Source organism: Pyrus communis, chromosome 11 (genome assembly GCF_963583255.1).
Source record: "Pyrus communis chromosome 11, drPyrComm1.1, whole genome shotgun sequence".
Classification (NCBI taxonomy): domain Eukaryota; kingdom Viridiplantae; phylum Streptophyta; class Magnoliopsida; order Rosales; family Rosaceae; genus Pyrus; species Pyrus communis.
This window is the reverse complement of record NC_084813.1, coordinates 26,649,199-26,667,177: the sequence shown is the minus strand read 5'-3', so window position 1 is coordinate 26,667,177 and position 17,979 is coordinate 26,649,199. Positions and strand designations below refer to the sequence as shown.

At 37.7% G+C, this 17,979-nt stretch overlaps 3 protein-coding genes across 5 annotated transcripts; all 3 read right to left on the bottom strand.

Annotated features, from left to right (window-relative positions):
* Positions 1 to 968: 968 nt before the first annotated feature.
* Positions 969 to 3,743, bottom strand: LOC137708876 (probable inactive shikimate kinase like 1, chloroplastic). The gene is made up of 10 exons (XM_068448037.1): positions 3,210 to 3,743; positions 3,078 to 3,124; positions 2,922 to 2,976; positions 2,734 to 2,806; positions 2,553 to 2,640; positions 2,376 to 2,458; positions 2,150 to 2,276; positions 1,944 to 2,022; positions 1,793 to 1,857; positions 969 to 1,683 (listed from the first exon to the last, which is right to left on the bottom strand). Exons 1-10 carry the CDS (start codon positions 3,382 to 3,384, stop codon positions 1,615 to 1,617), a joined length of 861 nt encoding a protein of 286 aa, XP_068304138.1. The 5' UTR covers positions 3,385 to 3,743; the 3' UTR covers positions 969 to 1,614.
* A 617-nt stretch (positions 3,744 to 4,360) lies between these two features.
* On the bottom strand, positions 4,361 to 9,519 carry LOC137707572 (uncharacterized protein At2g33490-like). 3 transcript variants are annotated; one of them, XM_068446470.1, is made up of 11 exons: positions 9,137 to 9,519; positions 8,626 to 8,698; positions 8,092 to 8,166; positions 7,754 to 7,815; positions 7,569 to 7,637; positions 7,087 to 7,115; positions 6,800 to 7,007; positions 6,453 to 6,704; positions 6,053 to 6,106; positions 4,927 to 5,944; positions 4,361 to 4,622 (listed from the first exon to the last, which is right to left on the bottom strand). In XM_068446470.1, the coding sequence occupies exons 1-11, from the start codon at positions 9,248 to 9,250 to the stop codon at positions 4,603 to 4,605; spliced, it is 1,974 nt and encodes a 657-aa protein (XP_068302571.1). In that variant the 5' UTR covers positions 9,251 to 9,519; the 3' UTR covers positions 4,361 to 4,602. The 3 variants fall into 3 exon arrangements, with proteins under 3 accessions (XP_068302571.1, XP_068302572.1, XP_068302570.1); XM_068446471.1 differs by having other exon boundaries at positions 4,361 to 4,613; XM_068446469.1 differs by lacking the exon at positions 4,361 to 4,622 and having other exon boundaries at positions 4,632 to 5,944.
* A 5,749-nt stretch (positions 9,520 to 15,268) lies between these two features.
* LOC137749218 (NAC domain-containing protein 83-like) lies at positions 15,269 to 16,749 on the bottom strand. Its single transcript, XM_068489329.1, has 2 exons — positions 16,361 to 16,749; positions 15,269 to 16,088 (listed from the first exon to the last, which is right to left on the bottom strand). The coding sequence occupies exons 1-2, from the start codon at positions 16,545 to 16,547 to the stop codon at positions 15,631 to 15,633; spliced, it is 645 nt and encodes a 214-aa protein (XP_068345430.1). The 5' UTR covers positions 16,548 to 16,749; the 3' UTR covers positions 15,269 to 15,630.
* Positions 16,750 to 17,979: the final 1,230 nt, after the last annotated feature.

Genomic DNA, 17,979 nt, shown 5'->3' with positions numbered 1-17,979 from the left:
ATAGAATAATTGAGTGGACAATATGATTTAGAAGATTAGGCAAATTTAAGAGGAAGAAGATGAAAGGAGAAGGCTTCTGAAATTGGGCAAGAATGTCTTTTAAATACATATCTTATCTTCAACGTGAAGCTCTCATCAGCAAGCTCCCCTCCCCTTATCATTCAAATTAGTTTAAAATAAATCCAAAGAAAACACCAAAACTGGAAGAAGGAAAAAAAAAGAAGTTGAATGGGTCCGTCCAACAGATGCATGCATACACCAAAGTCTTAAAGGCCGTTCATTTCTTTTTCTTTATTATTTTTTTTTTGGCTTGTGAGTGAAGGCGTGTATGTTTTTATCATTGTGTTTGGCAGTTGGAAATAACTAATCATTTCACTTTCGCGTGGGCATTTTCACAATTCGGATGAGGATTTTTTCCGGATCTCCTTTTGTCAGGATATGGAAAATCAATCAATAATATACGACACAGCCTCCTCGAAGCATAACGTGGCAGCAGGCGATGCGATTGAGTGTGCGTGAGACGTGGCAACAAGTCGGCGCTGACTCTTGTAAACTGAGACAGGTGTAGGCTTAGCCAAGGGCTAGGCAGGAGCACCGCCCTCATCCGCTCATCCTGTGACTGTCTGTCTTCTTGTTTGCTAATCCAATTGCTTTTGCCTTGCCAGTTTCTTTTGCGCTTTTTATGCACCACGTACCATAATAACGGAATAACCAACCAGCCCGCCTTATTTTCAAATGGGCCGAGGCCCAAAATTTACAATTGTTCTTGTTTGCCAAAGCGCACGTGTTGTCACGTGACACACGATCTCTTCTAATAGGATTTTTTTAAGGCAAAACTGTAAAGGTCTATTACAAAATGTACAAACTTCAACGAGAGCTCTAAATTAAATTCAAGGGATCAACAAACGAAAAGGATCTCAAAATAAAAAAATAAGGCCTCATAATACGCCATATAAGAAACTTTACGCACAAAATCGTTAATAAAATTGACAAGGAGCACTCTTTATATACAAGCAACGTCGACTCCAATAAAAAATTGCAAAAGAAACAAATAGTGACCACTCCAATAGAGACTCTACGCACAAAACCACCAACAAAGCTACCAGTTGCATAAAGATAAACCGGACCAACGCCACTATAAGACATTAACCAGAAAGAAACCCAAAAGAGCAAATTAACATGGACAAAAGCCGCACTATAATCTAGAAAACCCATGTCACAACAATTCTACCCCATCTCTTGACAAACCCACACTAAGAGGGAGGATTCAGCGAGAAGGATTGACTTAGTCACCACAAGGGAAATATTATTCACCACAATAGAACAGAAAAATGAAAAGGGGGAGCGGAATGGAGCGGAGGGGAGGATGAAAAGAAGTGCTTCTCCTTCCTCCTCCCCCGACGACGACTTTTTCCCTGCGATGCAATTTTTGGGTATAGCAAAGGCATAGAGCAATAAAAGGGATGGTAGAAAACATACTTACGGCATGCACATAATTGTAGCCTACACAAGACATGCACGAAACGAAACCTCTGATTGCTATCCCCAAAATTTGGGGTTTACAGAAGAAACTAATTCCAATTGATGAAAATGGGGATCTATACCACCGGACTGTTAAAAGGGTCTCGCGGCCGCTTCCATCATCTTCTTTACTCTGGTCAGTTTCTCTATCTCCTTGAGAACCTGAATTCACAGATAAGAGAGGAAAAGAATCCAAGGGTTTGTCTCATTTCATTAATCACTTTGCTATAGTTTGCAAACAATGTCTGCATTTCAAAACTACACTCGTTACCTCCAAAGCCATGTTTTCTGTCGTTACATCACCAAGGTCATCATAACCTAATTTATAAGCTAGTTCTGATCGGACCAAAAAAAAATGGTTAGAACCGCCGAGGAAACGTAATATAGTATATTAAAAACAAGAAAAGATCATGGAGATATACTTTCAACGGAAACGGTTGCATCAGCTGTTTCGTATCCACCTCTCACTTCTTCGTACCAAGTACCTAGGTGAGTCAAAACCTGGTTACCATTCATTACAAAAGTCAATCATCCGCACCATACATGGTAGAGTCTATTTACTTTCCATCTAAGGACAACAAAGGAGTAGGTTGTGTACAGTTATTAAGTTTGGGGAGGAAGAGATGACCTCTTGATAAGATGCTGAATCAGATAGGTTGAGTGCAGGAAGCTGACTTTGATCTTCGATCATGCCCCTGGCCACCAAGTCTACAGGTACATCAATCCATATAGAGATTCCATACCTCAGAAGAGCCCTGTACATGTTTGGAATCGGAAGATAGTCAAAATTGCACTACTAACATTAATACATAAATAAATGACATAGGTGGTAGCAATGATATCAGAAATCCTACAGATTAGTTGAACTTTGAACTGCACCATCTCCGGCACAAACCACCAATCGACCCATGGATGACAGTTGCTTCAATACTTCAGTCTGCATCAATATCTCGATTTAGAGCCCCGTCTGAATGGTAGTAATCCAACTTTTATTAAGGTGAGCAAACACCAAATACGTCGCAAACTATCACCTCGGATTCCCGAAAACCATTTGTGTCAGCCACCCTAAGCAATTTGGCAGCAGATTCACCTCCTGCAGCTTCCTCAACCAAACTATCACTGGACAAAACAACACAAATTACAATTTTAGCCAAAACAGCTAGAGCAAAGAAACTTATCCTGATATTTAAACGATGTAGCATATACAGGTACCTGTCAAAGTAATAATATCGCAACACATTGGCTAGGAGCTTCCCCAAACTGGTTTTCATGGAGCTCTTCATGCCTTTCCACCAGAACGATCATCAAAATTCTATCCGTAAGAACGCAACGAAACATCACAGGATTCGAGTTCTGAATGAATTTTAATTTTAAAAAGCACGAAGCAAATTAATGCTTACCCACAAGAAATATGGAAGTTCCTTTCAGCTCAGGGGTTATATCCATTGCCTTGTTCTGAATTAAAACTGAACAGTTACAATCAGCACTTCAACGAGAACAAAATTAAATTTTCAAAATTCATGAAACACAGGCGAAAATATGAACATGGAGCTCACCTTTACTGCAGAAGAGAGGTCAGCTACAGAAACCTTGGCTGCTGAGCCTTCAAATAAACAAAGTGAATTATCACACGGTGGCGTGCATGAAAGCATAAATCAGAAATTCATCGAAGAAAAGGTCGAACTTACTGGAATCGCCGCCGTCGAAGGCGGAGCATGAAGCGGCGAGAGGTTTTCGGATGTGGGTGCGACAGGTAATCGGAATTGAGAAACTGGAAGCCACAACTCGAGAGTGGCGTAAGGGAGTGCGGAATGAGAGCTTGGAGCAAGAAGAATGGAGGAGGAAGCTCCTTGTTATCTCCATTTCTACAATTTACAACAACACGGCGGCGGTTCACGGTTTTTCGCTTCCTCCTTGTGTTGGTAACGACTTCCCCAAAAACGGAAGAGAAGGTAGTTGGTTTTCAACGACTAAACGACGGCGTTTCTTTATCCGTGAAAGTCTAAGGTAATATTTAATCTATGTTGCTGTCGTGGAGTTCAGTATATGGTTAAAGTCACATTTTTATCGTACAAATTTTATACCGAATCATGATTTTTTTTTTTTTTTTTTAAATAATAGTTACAGATTATCTCTAAAAAAGTCATCTGATACTTAATATTCATATTCATATTATCAATTTGTTTAATACAAAATGAATAAACAATATATGATGCCGATCAGATGAATATTTGAATCATTTGAGCTACAAGGCTAACATACGCTTAGTCCATTCTACGAAATCAAGCTTACTATGGTGCTAGTCAAGAATAGTAATCTCTATTGGTTCAATGGTCTCTCAACTTTAACTTCATTGAAGCAATAATCCCTCAACTAAAAATTCATTATCATTGATCCCTCAACTCATCAAAACGTGCAGCTATGATCTCTCAACTAAAAATTCATTATCAATGATCCCTCAACTTTAATCCAACTGGAGAAATAGTCCTTCAACTTTAATTCAATTAGAGAAATAATCCCTCAACTTTAACCAAATTATAGCTATGATCCTTCCAACTGAACTCATTTTGACAAAATTTTGAAAAAGTTAACGAAAAGGCCCACAACCACACGTTTTGATGAGTTGAGAGACCAATGGTAATGAATTTTTAGTTGAAGAACCATTGCTCCTATTTCATTAAAATTGAAGAACCATTGTTACAATTTACTCAAAAAATAAAATGTAAACTCAAGACTCGCAAGTATACGCTGGTGGATTTTAATTTACTACCCGTCAGCACACGCAATCTACCTGTTTCCGCAGGCTGAAAGAAGGCAAAAACCTTTCCGGCGGTGGTGATTTAACAAAATTCTTCATTTGAAGAAATATATATGATACATCGTAAAGGCACGACTTTGGTAGAGTTTAGTTCTCATCATAAGCAACGACAAAGAGTGAGTCAAAGGTTGAGATGAGAAACTAAACAATACATTCAACAACATATTTACAGACTTGTCTATACCTAAACGAAATAAATGAGACCCGCAACAATCTCACGGAGGATACCTGAGAAATTCACTGCTTCACCAATCTGTATGATATCAGCTCCCACCTGCACGCACTGAAGATGTTCAAAATAAGAATTATCATTCGGCTATGATTGTGAAGATGACGACGGCCGAGCAGGAATCAAGAGAAAATCTGTAAATTATATGCAGGATGCAACTGACAAATAGGTAGGCTTTTGCCATATGATCACAACCCTAGCGGAACAAAAGATAAATTAGATGGAGAGAAGAATGAAGCACAAACTGTTCCAACATCCACCCCCCGTCATATACATCGCATGCAGAAGCAATTTAGTTCTAACTTCTAAGAAGAAAACATCAACTGGTGAGGAAAAATACTGAAAAACGCACGCTCACCACGGATGGGACTAGAGTGGGAGGCCACTTCAGAAACATTTGATACCGGTTTGAGTTTTGACAGGGAAATTGGCGTTAATGGAGGTGAAGCAACTTCTTCGGCCTTGCCTGGAAATTGGGGAGACTCCAAATGTCTTGCTACATGCACTGCCATTGCTCTTTGACTGCCCGAAGGTATGGAGAAGCTTCGGGCAACTATCAATGGTGGAGCTGGAAGTGGAGATGCCGCATTTGATGCCACTGAAGGGTTTTTATTAGGCATGCTATGTTCTTGATTTCTTAAGACCAGTGGAGCAGAGTGACCAACAAATCCTGAGGACTTTGTTGGTTTGGCAGCTGATGAATTACCGGGGGGTCTAGGAAGTTCATGAAGCTCGCTTATCTTGGGTGAAGAAACAAGGGGAGGTGACGGACATGGGGATACCTTTGGAGATGAAGGTTGGGGATTTGGCAAACGAGACAGCATCCCGGAAACTAGTTGCGGTGGTTCAGTTGATGCAATAGGACCACTATCATATAATAAAGGCTTTGATGATGACGATTTACTAGGTATTGGGCCGGAGAAAGCGTCTCTCTTAGTCTTATTTATATCAGATGCATTCAACGTATCAAGCTGTGGAAGTGCGCGTCCCTCCAGTGGAGGAGGTAGTTGGGTGGAGGTACTATTGACATTGCTCTCTTTTTGTACCAGCGGAGTTTTTGAGAAATTAGGTCTCGGCAGATTATCATCACCAGGATCTTTCTCTTCCAATGGGGAAGAATGCCATAAGTTTGGATTGCGTCTACCTGGCCTTGTTTCTGGAACCGCGCTGCTTGTTCTTGAAGAACTCAAACCTTTTGGATCAATAGGTGTGGGCAGTACATACGTATTAGACTTCCGTGGTGTTGATGCCTGCAATTGTCTAGCTTTCTCAGCAGGATCAAACTTCTTCCCCGGAAAAATTGGGGCTGAGTGGCTGCCGATTCTTGGTTCTCTACTTGGGGCCCTCATATCCCATTGGTTCCTATCTAGATTCATCTACAAGGAAAAAGAATTATGAATACAATATTTGGAGTTCAAGGGCAAACAATTGTGTCTTCAAAGTTTGGCTTCAAATCTACCATTCAAAGGGCAATGAAATCTTACATCTGCATGTTCCAATCTTGTAGCTTTAGGAGACAAAGGTCCCACTTCATCAACCTGAGAAATGAGCGGTTAGATCATAAGAACAAACAAAATATGTCAAAGAAATCCATAATGACAAAAGTTCACACCGTGAGCACTATGTTGAACAACAATTGAAACCACCAACAGTACTGGCACTTGTACCAATATCAGCACAACTAAAATTTGAAAATTATAATCTTTTAAGAAAAACTAACACATAATGTTTATCAAGTTAAATGTCACTGATACGGAAAAAGGAAATTCAAAATCCAATAGATAGATTATAATATAATCTTGGAGAGGTTTACCACCACATAATAAACAGAGAATATAGTGCCTTAAACAAACAACACAAATTCCTAATTACATTAGACCTCACCTCCATTGAATTCCTTGATGCAGAGGTGACATCAATCCCCTGCTTGCTTGACCTATAGTTAAAACTCAATTCTCCATCTTCAGTAGGATCATACCTATTTTCACCATTATCCTCAACATCATCCCCACCATCATCCCCACCATCGTCTTCAAGTCCACTGAATTGGTATTCAATATGATGCTCCTCAGTAACCAATCTAACGTGTGGTTCAACAGCCTCAAGTGATTTAAGTCCTTTCCGAAAGAAATTCAACTGATTCAAAGAAGAAGAATGCTAACTTTGAGTCAGCCTAATAGAAGAACGAGACTTTTGAAGTTTTTATGATTGGTTGGAGATATAAAGAAAACCTGAGCAGCATGGTGACGAGCTGCCTGTGTTAGAAGACTTCGAGCCTGTCCTTGCTTCAGAGACTTCAATCGGAAGACACACAATGTAGCCTCCTCATCATATTCATCATGAGCTACTTGCAATTGCTGCAAAGTAAAACTGTCACCTTTTCCACGTTTTGACCTCCCTTTTTCTTTCTGTTGCGCCACCATGTAGTCATACACTTCTCTGAAGATTATACACCAAACCAAATTCAGAAGAAATTTACTTCTATTAAGTAAAGAGGTCAAAAGAGAACTGAATAGACCTTTTTTCGTCGCATTGTCGCTTCATTTCCTGCATAAGATAACAAGAAAGGAAATTCAGTGATACAAACCAAGGGAACAGATATGAATATATACAGCCGCTGTGTCTAGGTGATACCAAAGGAAACGGATCCTCGACAAATCCCTCAGGTGCAAAAAGGTAGGGTATCCTTCACTGAATATTAAATTTAACGTCTCCAGAACACCATGACAGGTTGGATTTTACAAAAACCAATTACCAAGACTGCACCTAGCCCCATGGCATATTATGCTCACTGCTGTTTTGGGCATGCCTAGCATTCTACTTTGGGCAGGTGTGAATGTACCAGGCACTTAAATTCCTTCTGATTTGTGACACAGCTAGAGTACTTAATAATCAATTACAGCAGAAATCTCTTGGGTAGAAACATATAGCTGCAGGCAATTGAGGGTTTATTGAGAAAACCTCTAGTACCAAATAAAATAAGAGAATACACGAGCTAACCTCAACTGTCCGAAGTTCATTGAGAAGAGACTCCGATGGGTTTGTAATTGTCAAAAATATATGAGAGCGCTGAAGTAAAGGAAACAAATAGTTAACACCAAGTTAAGGTGAAGCTATTTCAGTTAGAGGAAAGAAAAGCATTAGAAAGATAGCATGATGTGCACAAAACAACAGGAATAACTCACATAGCTATCAACAAGTTTTTGAAGTTCATACTGCAACCTCCCCAGCATCAGAAATACTCTACCTGCATGCCAATTAAGTACCAGGCATATGTATCATAAAACCCTCAATACTCACAAAAAGAAGAAAAAAAATCCTCATAATTCAATTCACGTATATAATGCAAATGTTATGATTAGCTCAAAGATTAAAAATCCCCATAACTCAAATTCATGGATATAATACAGATGTTATGTTCATCTCCAAATATCCTTAGCCATGGGTGAGAAAATTAAGCTTGAAGGTTTGCCCACCTTCATCCCACAAAAAAAAAAAGGGTCATATACTTTGATGGACTTACCACTCTCTTCATCATCATGCAATGCAGTTTTTTCCAGCAGACAAGTACCCATTTCACGCAGTGACTCTGAGAATTCTGAAAGTGCAGATTAGGTCAAATGGCAGAAATCCATGGCGTTGAGTTGTTATCTTGAATATAAATCTCATAGAATTAACATTGGGATTTCCAGTAAGTCCATATGCTTTGTAGACACACTCAATAATTCAGAATTAGCCATATTTGTTGTCATATCCCCAAATAATACCCAACCTTTTATAATAAGCATTTGAACTCACAGTCAAGCTCACCCTATTAGTCAGTCCTTGTAGGATTTAAGCACAACTTTTCTGCTTATCAACTTTCATGAGGGAGTTATAATATGTCAAAAGTGTCTTAGAGTGGATAGGTGCGTCATATCATATACGAGATATAAACACCATTCTCTACATTTTGGTGAAGTCGACAAATTTGGGCATATTCCTTTATCGAAATAGTACAATATGTAACCATCAAATTAAAAACTAATGGACAAATGACAGTAAGCAGAGTATTCACCATATGCGCTGTTTGCTGTAGCGGCTGCTGCAGAGAGTAAGCTATCATAGCAAGTTCTCATATCATGCATGTCCTGCAAAATGCACAAACTCTCACCAACTAAATATTCCCGTAATTAACACTACTATTTGCAAACTACAACACAATTAGAAAAGCTTTTTCCTCGTTAATTAAGTGTGAAATATATAGTTTCCCGATCCATTAATCCTCCATAATCATATCCGCGCAAACTAGTTACAATTCACAGTCAAATCAATCATTCACTCACTGAGGCAAAGATCCAGTAATTTTCAAGAGCAATTACAAAGCTTAAATCATTGATCTAACAACTCCGGAGTAAATATTATATGAAAATTTTCCTCAATCAAGCAGAAAAAAGTCCTCCGAATTCGTTTATTTAGCCGGAGAAAGACTATTCAGCTTCTTTAGAAGGTCCTAACGCAAATTATACATAATAAGCAAGCACATAAACTCGAAATAAATAATAATAAAAAAAAAAAAAAAACTGTACCTGAGCAGCCTGAGCGAGCTCATCGACCTGAGCCAAAGGTTGAATGTCTCTCTTTTCTTTGGCATCATTTTTGTGCAGTTCGAATCTCCGAAACATGCCGAGCGAGGTCTTCATATTGTCTGAAAAACCCTAACGCAATCACTGGGACGACGACTCAGAGCGACTCGCAGCGTGAAAACTGAAATCCCTGGAAATTCAAAGACGCTCAACTCCAAATCTACGAAACGACGACTGCAATTAACTCTGCAGCTTCAAACGACATTCGAGAAGCAGAAAGACGAAGAAGATGAACAAGCTACGCTCGGTGGATCATCTAAAACGACTTGTAGCAGATAAAGAAGGAGAGAGAAACTGCGAAATAAAAAAAATAAAAAAAATTGGAAAACAAGGAGAAAATGAACAAAGGGAAAAAACGGGATCATTCTCACGTCATTTACTAGAGGGAAACAGCGCGCGCTGACAAAGAGACACGTATCAAAGCAGGGCAATTTGGTAATCAAGCAATGGGACGGTGGTGGGAGGTAAGAATCCAGTGCGCGTCTGTCTACGGGAGATGGTCTAACTTCTGACGTGGAGACAAAAGAGTGGTGGGTGAAAGTGACATGCGCGGGTTTAGTTGTAGCGGATGATAGTCAAAGTCAGATATTGCTGACGAGAAAGAAGCGGTTCTAGAACGAAAGCTATCTTACTTTGACCGCGCCGGTGGGTGGGTCACATCCGCACCTCCACTGATCCCGAATTACCCTTTTTGTCCCTCAATTTGGTTGTAATCCCTTGCAAGACAAGGTGAATGAGCGGGGAATACACTTCAATCACCGTTCACTTTGTATTTGTCACTTTACTCATAGGTAAGTTGGAGCTAATTTGGAATTGCGTTGTTTTTTTCAATACTGTTTTTGTTGTAGGTTAAGATTAATCAACTGTAAAATAAAGAGGTTGAGTGGTTAATGAAATGTATTTTTGAAAGTGTTGTGAGCATAAAAAACAGTGTAAAAGCATTTAGTAAAACTTAATGTAAAAGTGATATAATTGTATATAATGACAAAATGAACATGATAGTGTGGGCGATGACGACAACAACTGGTGGTGGTCGTGGCGCGATTGTGGTGCGGTGGTGGTGGCAACAATGGTGGTGGTAATGACACTAGTGGTCTAAGAGATTTAGGGCTTGTAGTGATAGGTAATGGTGGTCACTTTGTTCTCTAGGGATAAAATGCGTCTAGAAGTATAAATAATGTAATTTCTTAAAATTAATAAGCATATTACAAGAATTAAAAATATTCATTAAAGCCTTAACTATGTTTTTTTAGTAAAAACAATTTTTAAAAGCAATCTGTTGTATGGAGGCTGTGACATCCCACATCGCCCAGGGGAGTGATCCTTAAATGTATATTCTCATCCCTACCTAGCACGAGGCCTTTTGGGAGCTCACTGGCTTCGGGTTCCGTAGGAACTCCGAAGTTAAGCGAGAAGGGGGCTAGAGCAATCCCATGATGGGTGACCCATTGGGAAGTTGCTCGTGAGTTCCCAAAAACAAAACCGTGAGGGAATGGTAAGCCCAAAGCGGACAATATCGTGCTACGGTGGTGGAGCGAGCCCGGGAAGTGGTCCACCCCGGGCCGGGATGTGACAGAGGCCATTACTTTTTAAATAAGTAGGATATTTTATTTTTATCAAACACTTTTACTGCTTAATCTTAAGTGAACCTGCTATTGGGGAAAAAAAAAGTAATACCAACTGAGCCTTAGAAGGGTTTTTTTTATCTATTTGGAATAATGTCACATTGTATTTTATTAAACTTAAGTATATTAATTTTATTTGTGTGCTTAAAAATGAGACATATTAACTTTATCGTCCACTTATATTATCATTGTTTTTGTAACTCCACCTCAAATAGTAAACTAAAGACTATAGTAAGTGTGGAGTTTCATTTGTAATTACAACCACATCTTAAATGTCAACATTGATAAGCAATTTATTATATATATCATGTTACGTGATGAAAGAGATATTAATAATTGTCAGTTATACTCAATAATTTTCTCGGGGTCCAATCTTAAAACTGGTGCGCGCTTAGGCTACGTCACTTTTTTTTAACACACAGTAGACATTTGATTAAATTCGAATAAAAACATTTACATTAGAGACAGCATTATAGTTAGAAGAAAGGCCAATTACTTATGGGCATCCGCCACAAATTGGGACTCGTGGGAATAATCGAAGTGAGTCTATGTAGCTATGACCGAGAATGCGGATGATATTGACAAATAGATATTAGAGAATATACAATGTAGTTATTCAAACATTAATTAAGATTAGTTGAACATAACTAATATTAAAATAATATAATGATTGTGGGAATACTTTGAAAACTTTGTTAGCCATATATTCCTGTAGGCCTGATGATGCTTTGGTGCACATGACATATGGTCGCACAAGTCATTCTTTTCTATTTTTTAATCTATAAAGACGGTTTATACTTTTAAAACTGTCCTGCCAATTTGCCAATTTGCCAATTTGCCAATTTGCCAATTTGCAAATTTGCAAATTTGGCTTGGACATTTCAGATGGCCTCGCATTGATTAACAAATTATATTATCCTCCATTCAAAAGGGAGACCAAGAACGCAATCATTGAAAAAGGTTTTTGAAATGGACGAAACTTCACGGGTAAATTTTAGTAACATGCGTACTATAATATTTGAGAAAAGGAAATGCTAAGGGAACTGTGAGCGTTTTAGCTCACTTGCCATAATTATAGTGTAGTTTATTATACACCTCATCGTCTATTACGTGTTTTTTCAATTAACTATAGTTAATATTTTTAAATTATAAAATGAATATTTAATATAAAAGTTAACCATAATTAAGTGAAATGATAAGTTGGCAAATGACGAGGTGTATGGTGAGCATATATTATCGCTTATGGTGATGAGCAAAAATGCACTCAAGGAGACTCTTTCAAAAGTGGGACTTTCCATGAACTTTCTGCTATCTTATTTTTTGGCACAATATTTTATAATGTTGCAAAAAAATTAACATTAAACCGTGAAGTGACGGAAACTCCCACTTTGAGAGAGTTTCATTAGCATTTCACATATCCCGCGTATACATACACTTTCCATCTTAAGGAAGTGCTTTATGGCTTTTAGCATATGTGAGAAAGGGAGATGATTCTCACACCTTTTTTGAGTTTTTTATATATATATATTTTAAATATTATGATCATCGGATTAAATAAATAAATAAATAAATAAAAAAAGGAACATGATTAATAAACTTTGTGAGAAACAGAAAATTATGTATATTTATCATTTTTCATGTAATAAAAATGGAGAACTTGAAAAATAAAAGTATAGCCGCGATTTTGAAGACACAAATGGTCTTTCTTTAGAGGGAAATACATCATTGTCCTACTGCTCCACATTAGCTAGCCTTTTGAATTTATAGGAGCATTGAGTGGGAAATGAAGGAAATGAAAGCGAAGATATTAATTATGGTGGTTTGAATAAAGACTTTGATGGGTCAAAATTCAAAAAGGTGTGTTATGTTTCTTGAAGCCTCAGGCTCAGGGAACATAGAATAACCGTTTTTAAACGAAGCGAGCCGCCTTTGGAAGCGCAGCCTGAGATCCCTGTGAAACGTTATTTTTCCTTACGAGTTAGGAGTCTAGGACACAAAGCTTTCGACTGGTCGGTGCAAGTTAACCCTCCTTCAGGGCAAACAAGCTCAACGTACAGGTCCCATGCATGTAGGTTTTTGTGGTTTAACTCAAAAACCGTATGTGTGTATGTGTGTGCGTGTGTGTGTAGGAAATCTTTAAAAGAAGGGAACCCCATTTTAAAAATGGGGATCCCTTGTGGGGTCCACACTACATCGAATACAATTTGAACCGTTTATTTTTTAAGTTGCAGTTCATAGATCATCCTTACAAAATATTAGTCAAATCGGAAATGTTTAAAACATCTAATTGGGTTTAAAGAAATTAACAAATATTTTGTTATATAAGAAACAATGAAATTTTATCTTAATAATTAACTAGGCAAATGGTTTCGGATTAAATTGAATTTTTGGGAGGATGATCTATGGATCGAGACTTACAAAATAGACGGTTTTGATCGTTGAAGTTCGATGTCGAGTGGGCCCCACATCTAATCCTTTTTTTTTCAAAAAATTGGAATTCCTCTGGATAAAGAACCTGTATATATATAAGAAGATCAATATTTGGGGTTGATCCATCATACATGCATACCTGATTGCGGGTATACATGTTTTGGGGCCGGGAAGAGGTCTCGATCGAGAAAAGGAGGGAGCTGAATAGAGGACATAATTGAAGAAAGCCTTGTTTATGCGTTCTATTGAAGACTATAACCCATATACAGACATGCATGGATGGATCATCAATTAACGATACGGTACACATTCATGTTGCATGCATAGTTTTTATAGATGAAATTACTCTATCGTTAAAGTTAGATAATATGGTACGTATATGCCCACGCATGTAATTGGGGATTCAAAGTACGAATGAATCAATTTCCAGCAGCAACCATCTTTTAGGGACTTTGTGATGGTGAGATTGGATTGTTGTGGTGGTGCCAGTTGAAGACGTTTAAGTAGGACTTAATTCTTTTCTATTGGTGTGGGATTAATAGCACGAATCTTATTCTCAAGCTCCCCTGAGAGGTTGCATTATTTTAACTCTTGAAGTACATAGAAAGCATGACATTGTGCTGGCTTCTATTCTCGCCATTGTTAAGTTGTGGTTTTGCTCTATTGAGAATGAACCCCACAATGATAAGAGAATGAGTTTTGTGTATGCTTATAAGTAATTCGACTACTTCTCATATTACCAATTAGTAGTGGAACCGTAACTTCTTTATGCTCTCTGGTGGTTTCAAGCCTACTGTTGAGAATCCAAATATTCATAAATGGAACTTGAACCATGTTAGATGATTGTTGTTGATTTCTCTTGCACTTACGTTGATTGCGGGTTTTTTTTGTTTTTTTTTTTTTTTGCCCCTGAGCTATTTCTTTTTGTTGTTTTTTGGCTTCTTGTATTAGGCTTAGGCCCTTCATCCTTTTCTGCATACTCGTTTATTCTTTTTGAAAAAAAAAGTTTTGTGCTTTCTTCCCTTCCCCAACACCCTTCTTTAATTAGGTGATAATCAAATTAGCACTCATTAATTATATATAGCATAATAATTATCGATCGTATATATGATCGAAGAAGACAGAATCTCGTTCATTTTTTAAAGGATAAGCCAAAAAGACATAAGCTAGTTTCCACAAATCGAAGCATTAAGTTATCAATTGTATAGAAAAAGAAGGGTTCATGTGCACTAGTGTAGCGTGGGTGCTCTCTGCCACCACTAACATATTTATGATTATTTTATTTTTACGTGCCATGATTTTATTTTATTTTATCCTTAAAAAAAAAAGTTAATTGACGCTGAGTTATGATTATTTATTTTTTTGGGGCTCGAAGAAGGTTAGTTGGGACTTTCACCTTTCTTGTGCCACGATCAATCAGATTCATAACTTATAAAGTATCGAATTCAGGACCTTCTGTTTTTTTTTTAAAGAGTTGTCGTTCACATTTTTTCACTGGATCACTTGTCGTAGTTGTGCCATGATTCGATTTAGATAATAAAATTAAGGAACCTCTTTCGTTTCATTCATGCCCAAAACTAAAAGGGCCAAGACTTAAACCTCCATCCATTTTTTTTGTCAGGCAGTTGGTTTGGCTATCAAATTAGATTTAGATAGATAGATATACCCAACAATTCAATTGGGTTATCTTTTTGGCTCGGAAATCATTTGCCCGTTTCGATAAGAAAAGAGAGACAACTCCTGATTTACATAGAAACAAATCATATGCCATCTTTGCATTGCACATCTTTTTCCTCTGGCTGTGATAGGATGATTATAATAGTATATTTGGTGAATTTAATCAGTTAAACCAGTATATACTACAAGAAAAAAGCTGACAATGATAGTATATAAGTCTTTTATCCACCCTATTACATCGCTAATTAACGTTAGTGATTAAAGTTTACTTGAAGATAAAGTTAAGACAGAATATTACTGAATCTTCAGAATTCCATTTTGGGTTTTCTTATCTAATGCTCGTACTCATAATTAAGCCTTACAAAATTGAAGGGTACAATAATATGAATGTCTCTTTATTTGCCTCTTGGTGTTGGTGGCCATTCTTATTTAATTTGTTGCGCAAGATAGTTGGATTACATGATGGATTACACGGAATTAAGGAAGCTTAATCAAAGCTATCTTAATTAGTACTACTGATCTTAAACAGAACAAGATTAATGTGATCAATATATAATAGCTTAGCTAAATATTAATCCGCATGCTAACACTGTGTTCCTCCTGATCATCGTCTAGCTCGCCATTGTCATTGGAAGTGAGCTCATGAGTGATATCACTCGAGCATGATGGGGAAGAAAATGTTGTAAGATTAGGATCCGAACGTCGTCAACGATGGTCAGCTGCGGAGATATATTCCTCCATTAATCTCCGATTCCTCTTGCAATTTGATAAGCGTTGAGAAACGACCCCCATATCATCTGATGTTCTTTGAGTAGGCCTTCTCTTTTTCTGAAATATGCGAAACAGCACCCAGTTTCCCACTCCCGCTTTGAAAGCCTGGGTTGGATTCGCTTGAGAAGCCACGAGGCGGTATTCATGCATGAGCCATCGAGTTTGAGTGGTAGTACTAGTACTTTCATGGTGGTGGTTGTGGCAACCGCGGCGCTTCCTTTCACAGAAACCCAACGTCTTCCGGATCCCAACGGCTTCATTGGATTTAGAATTAGCAACAATTTGCTTCTTTTTGCCAATAGGTTTCCAGTACCCACAACCAGCAGCTCTCTTGCCAACATACTTATTCATATTTTCATTGTAAAAGAAATACCTTGTTTCCCTAACATCACCTGCACAACCCGATAATGATGAATCAATTAGCTAGCTAGCCTTGCTTTATAATTTGAATAAGACTCTAGTAATAAAAGAAAAGTGATTTCCACACACTCCTAATGATTTATGCACACTCATGATCATTTTTGTCATTTGAACATGAATAAATTAGAGTAGTGTCAAAGAAATATACATGCATGAAGTCTAACCGACAGAAAAAATGAGAGTGCAAAAATCACTTATCTTATTAAAACAAGATAGAGTAATAAAAAAACATGAACAAACTAACCTGGCAAGCCCGAGGGATGAGTTTGGAAGACATCAAACTCTGGAATGATGGAAGCAGGCAATGGGGCAGCATGAACCTTCCTCATCAAGTAGTGAATCACCAGCTCTTCACCCGTGGGACGAAACCGGCACCCAACCGGCATCTTCACTCCTCCATATATTACATAATTTTCTTTAATATTCTCCATTATTTCTATATATCTATATATTTTTTATGGATTAATTAATCAAATATGTGATGAATATATGATCTAGGTTTAGCTTAATAATTAATTGAAGCAGAAGCAAGCAACTCATATATTAGTTGTGTAGGAGAGCAGGAGGCAGCTGGCAATCCTGGTGTTGTGTGCCTTCTTGCAGTTGCCGATTTGGAGAGTGGGGAAATCAACACACACAGATATATATAGACAAACAGGGAGGTATCGTTTAAAAAAATTGATCTAGAGAGGGATGCAGTAGTGCCAGGAAACTCTCGAGTCGTATTCTGACTCGGAAAGCTCTTCTCCTTCCTTGACTCGGCAAATGTAAATACTGTAATGGGGTAGGAATCGGTTGCTGCTTTATTTTAACGGGTCTTTGATTTGTGTTCACAACTGATCGCAACCGTGTGAGGACTAATTAGTTAGGTTTTGGTCAATAAGCAATTAAGCATGCTTTTCTTCTGTATTACTAAAAGCACTGGGAGTTGAGCCCCCATGTGTGGCACGTCGTGTGCTCTTAATTATTTTTTTAATCTCTTGTTTGTTCTTCTGGTCCTTACTCGCCTTGTTGTGGGTACAGAAATCTCTTGTTCTAACTTGTGTGTCCTTACTCCCCTTAGCATTTCTCGTTTATTTAGACACACACACACACTGTATATTTGGCAGAGATTGATTAACCTTAATTTCTTCATGATTGCTTGCAAAGTACGTTTTCAGTAATTATTGATTTAAAGAAATTGTATATTTTACAAGATTTGACAGCATTATAATTTATACATAGACATTGTTTATATTGAGATATAAATTGCGAATAATGTTATTCAGCTATTCACGCACTTATTTTTACTTTTAACACATTTTTTTTTTTTTTTTGTCATCAATCTTCATCAACTCATTCGATTAGGCTACGAGCCAAAAATTGAGAAATATGTGCGAGAAATAAAAATAGGATGTAGATAGCATTACCCTAAATTATAATTGGTTTAGATTTTGATAGTTTTGTTTGAACCAACATCTCTTTACTTGCTTGACCTTAAGCCACGAGTTGGCACGCCCCCAACAAAAAACAAGAAGTACAAACAGATCTCAAAATCCTTGGCTTTTGGCCGGGATCCATTTTGAGGGACTAGGATTCTCTCCCATCCTCTTTCTATTCCCTTTCATCATCTCCTCTCACATTCTCTTAATTTGTCTTTCTCTTGCTATAAAAAATTAATATAAGATGTTGACATGGCTTAACCATGACTGTTCAAATAGGAGGGGAGGGAAGGAGAGGGAAAAAAGGAGGGGAGAGAATCTTTTTCCCATTTTGAGACCAGCAACAACTCTTAATGTTGTATTCCAGTTAACTCTTCATTTTCTCCTCAATCAAAACAAGAGTTTCTCTCATTTTCTGAGGTATTCTAAAATAATATTCAGA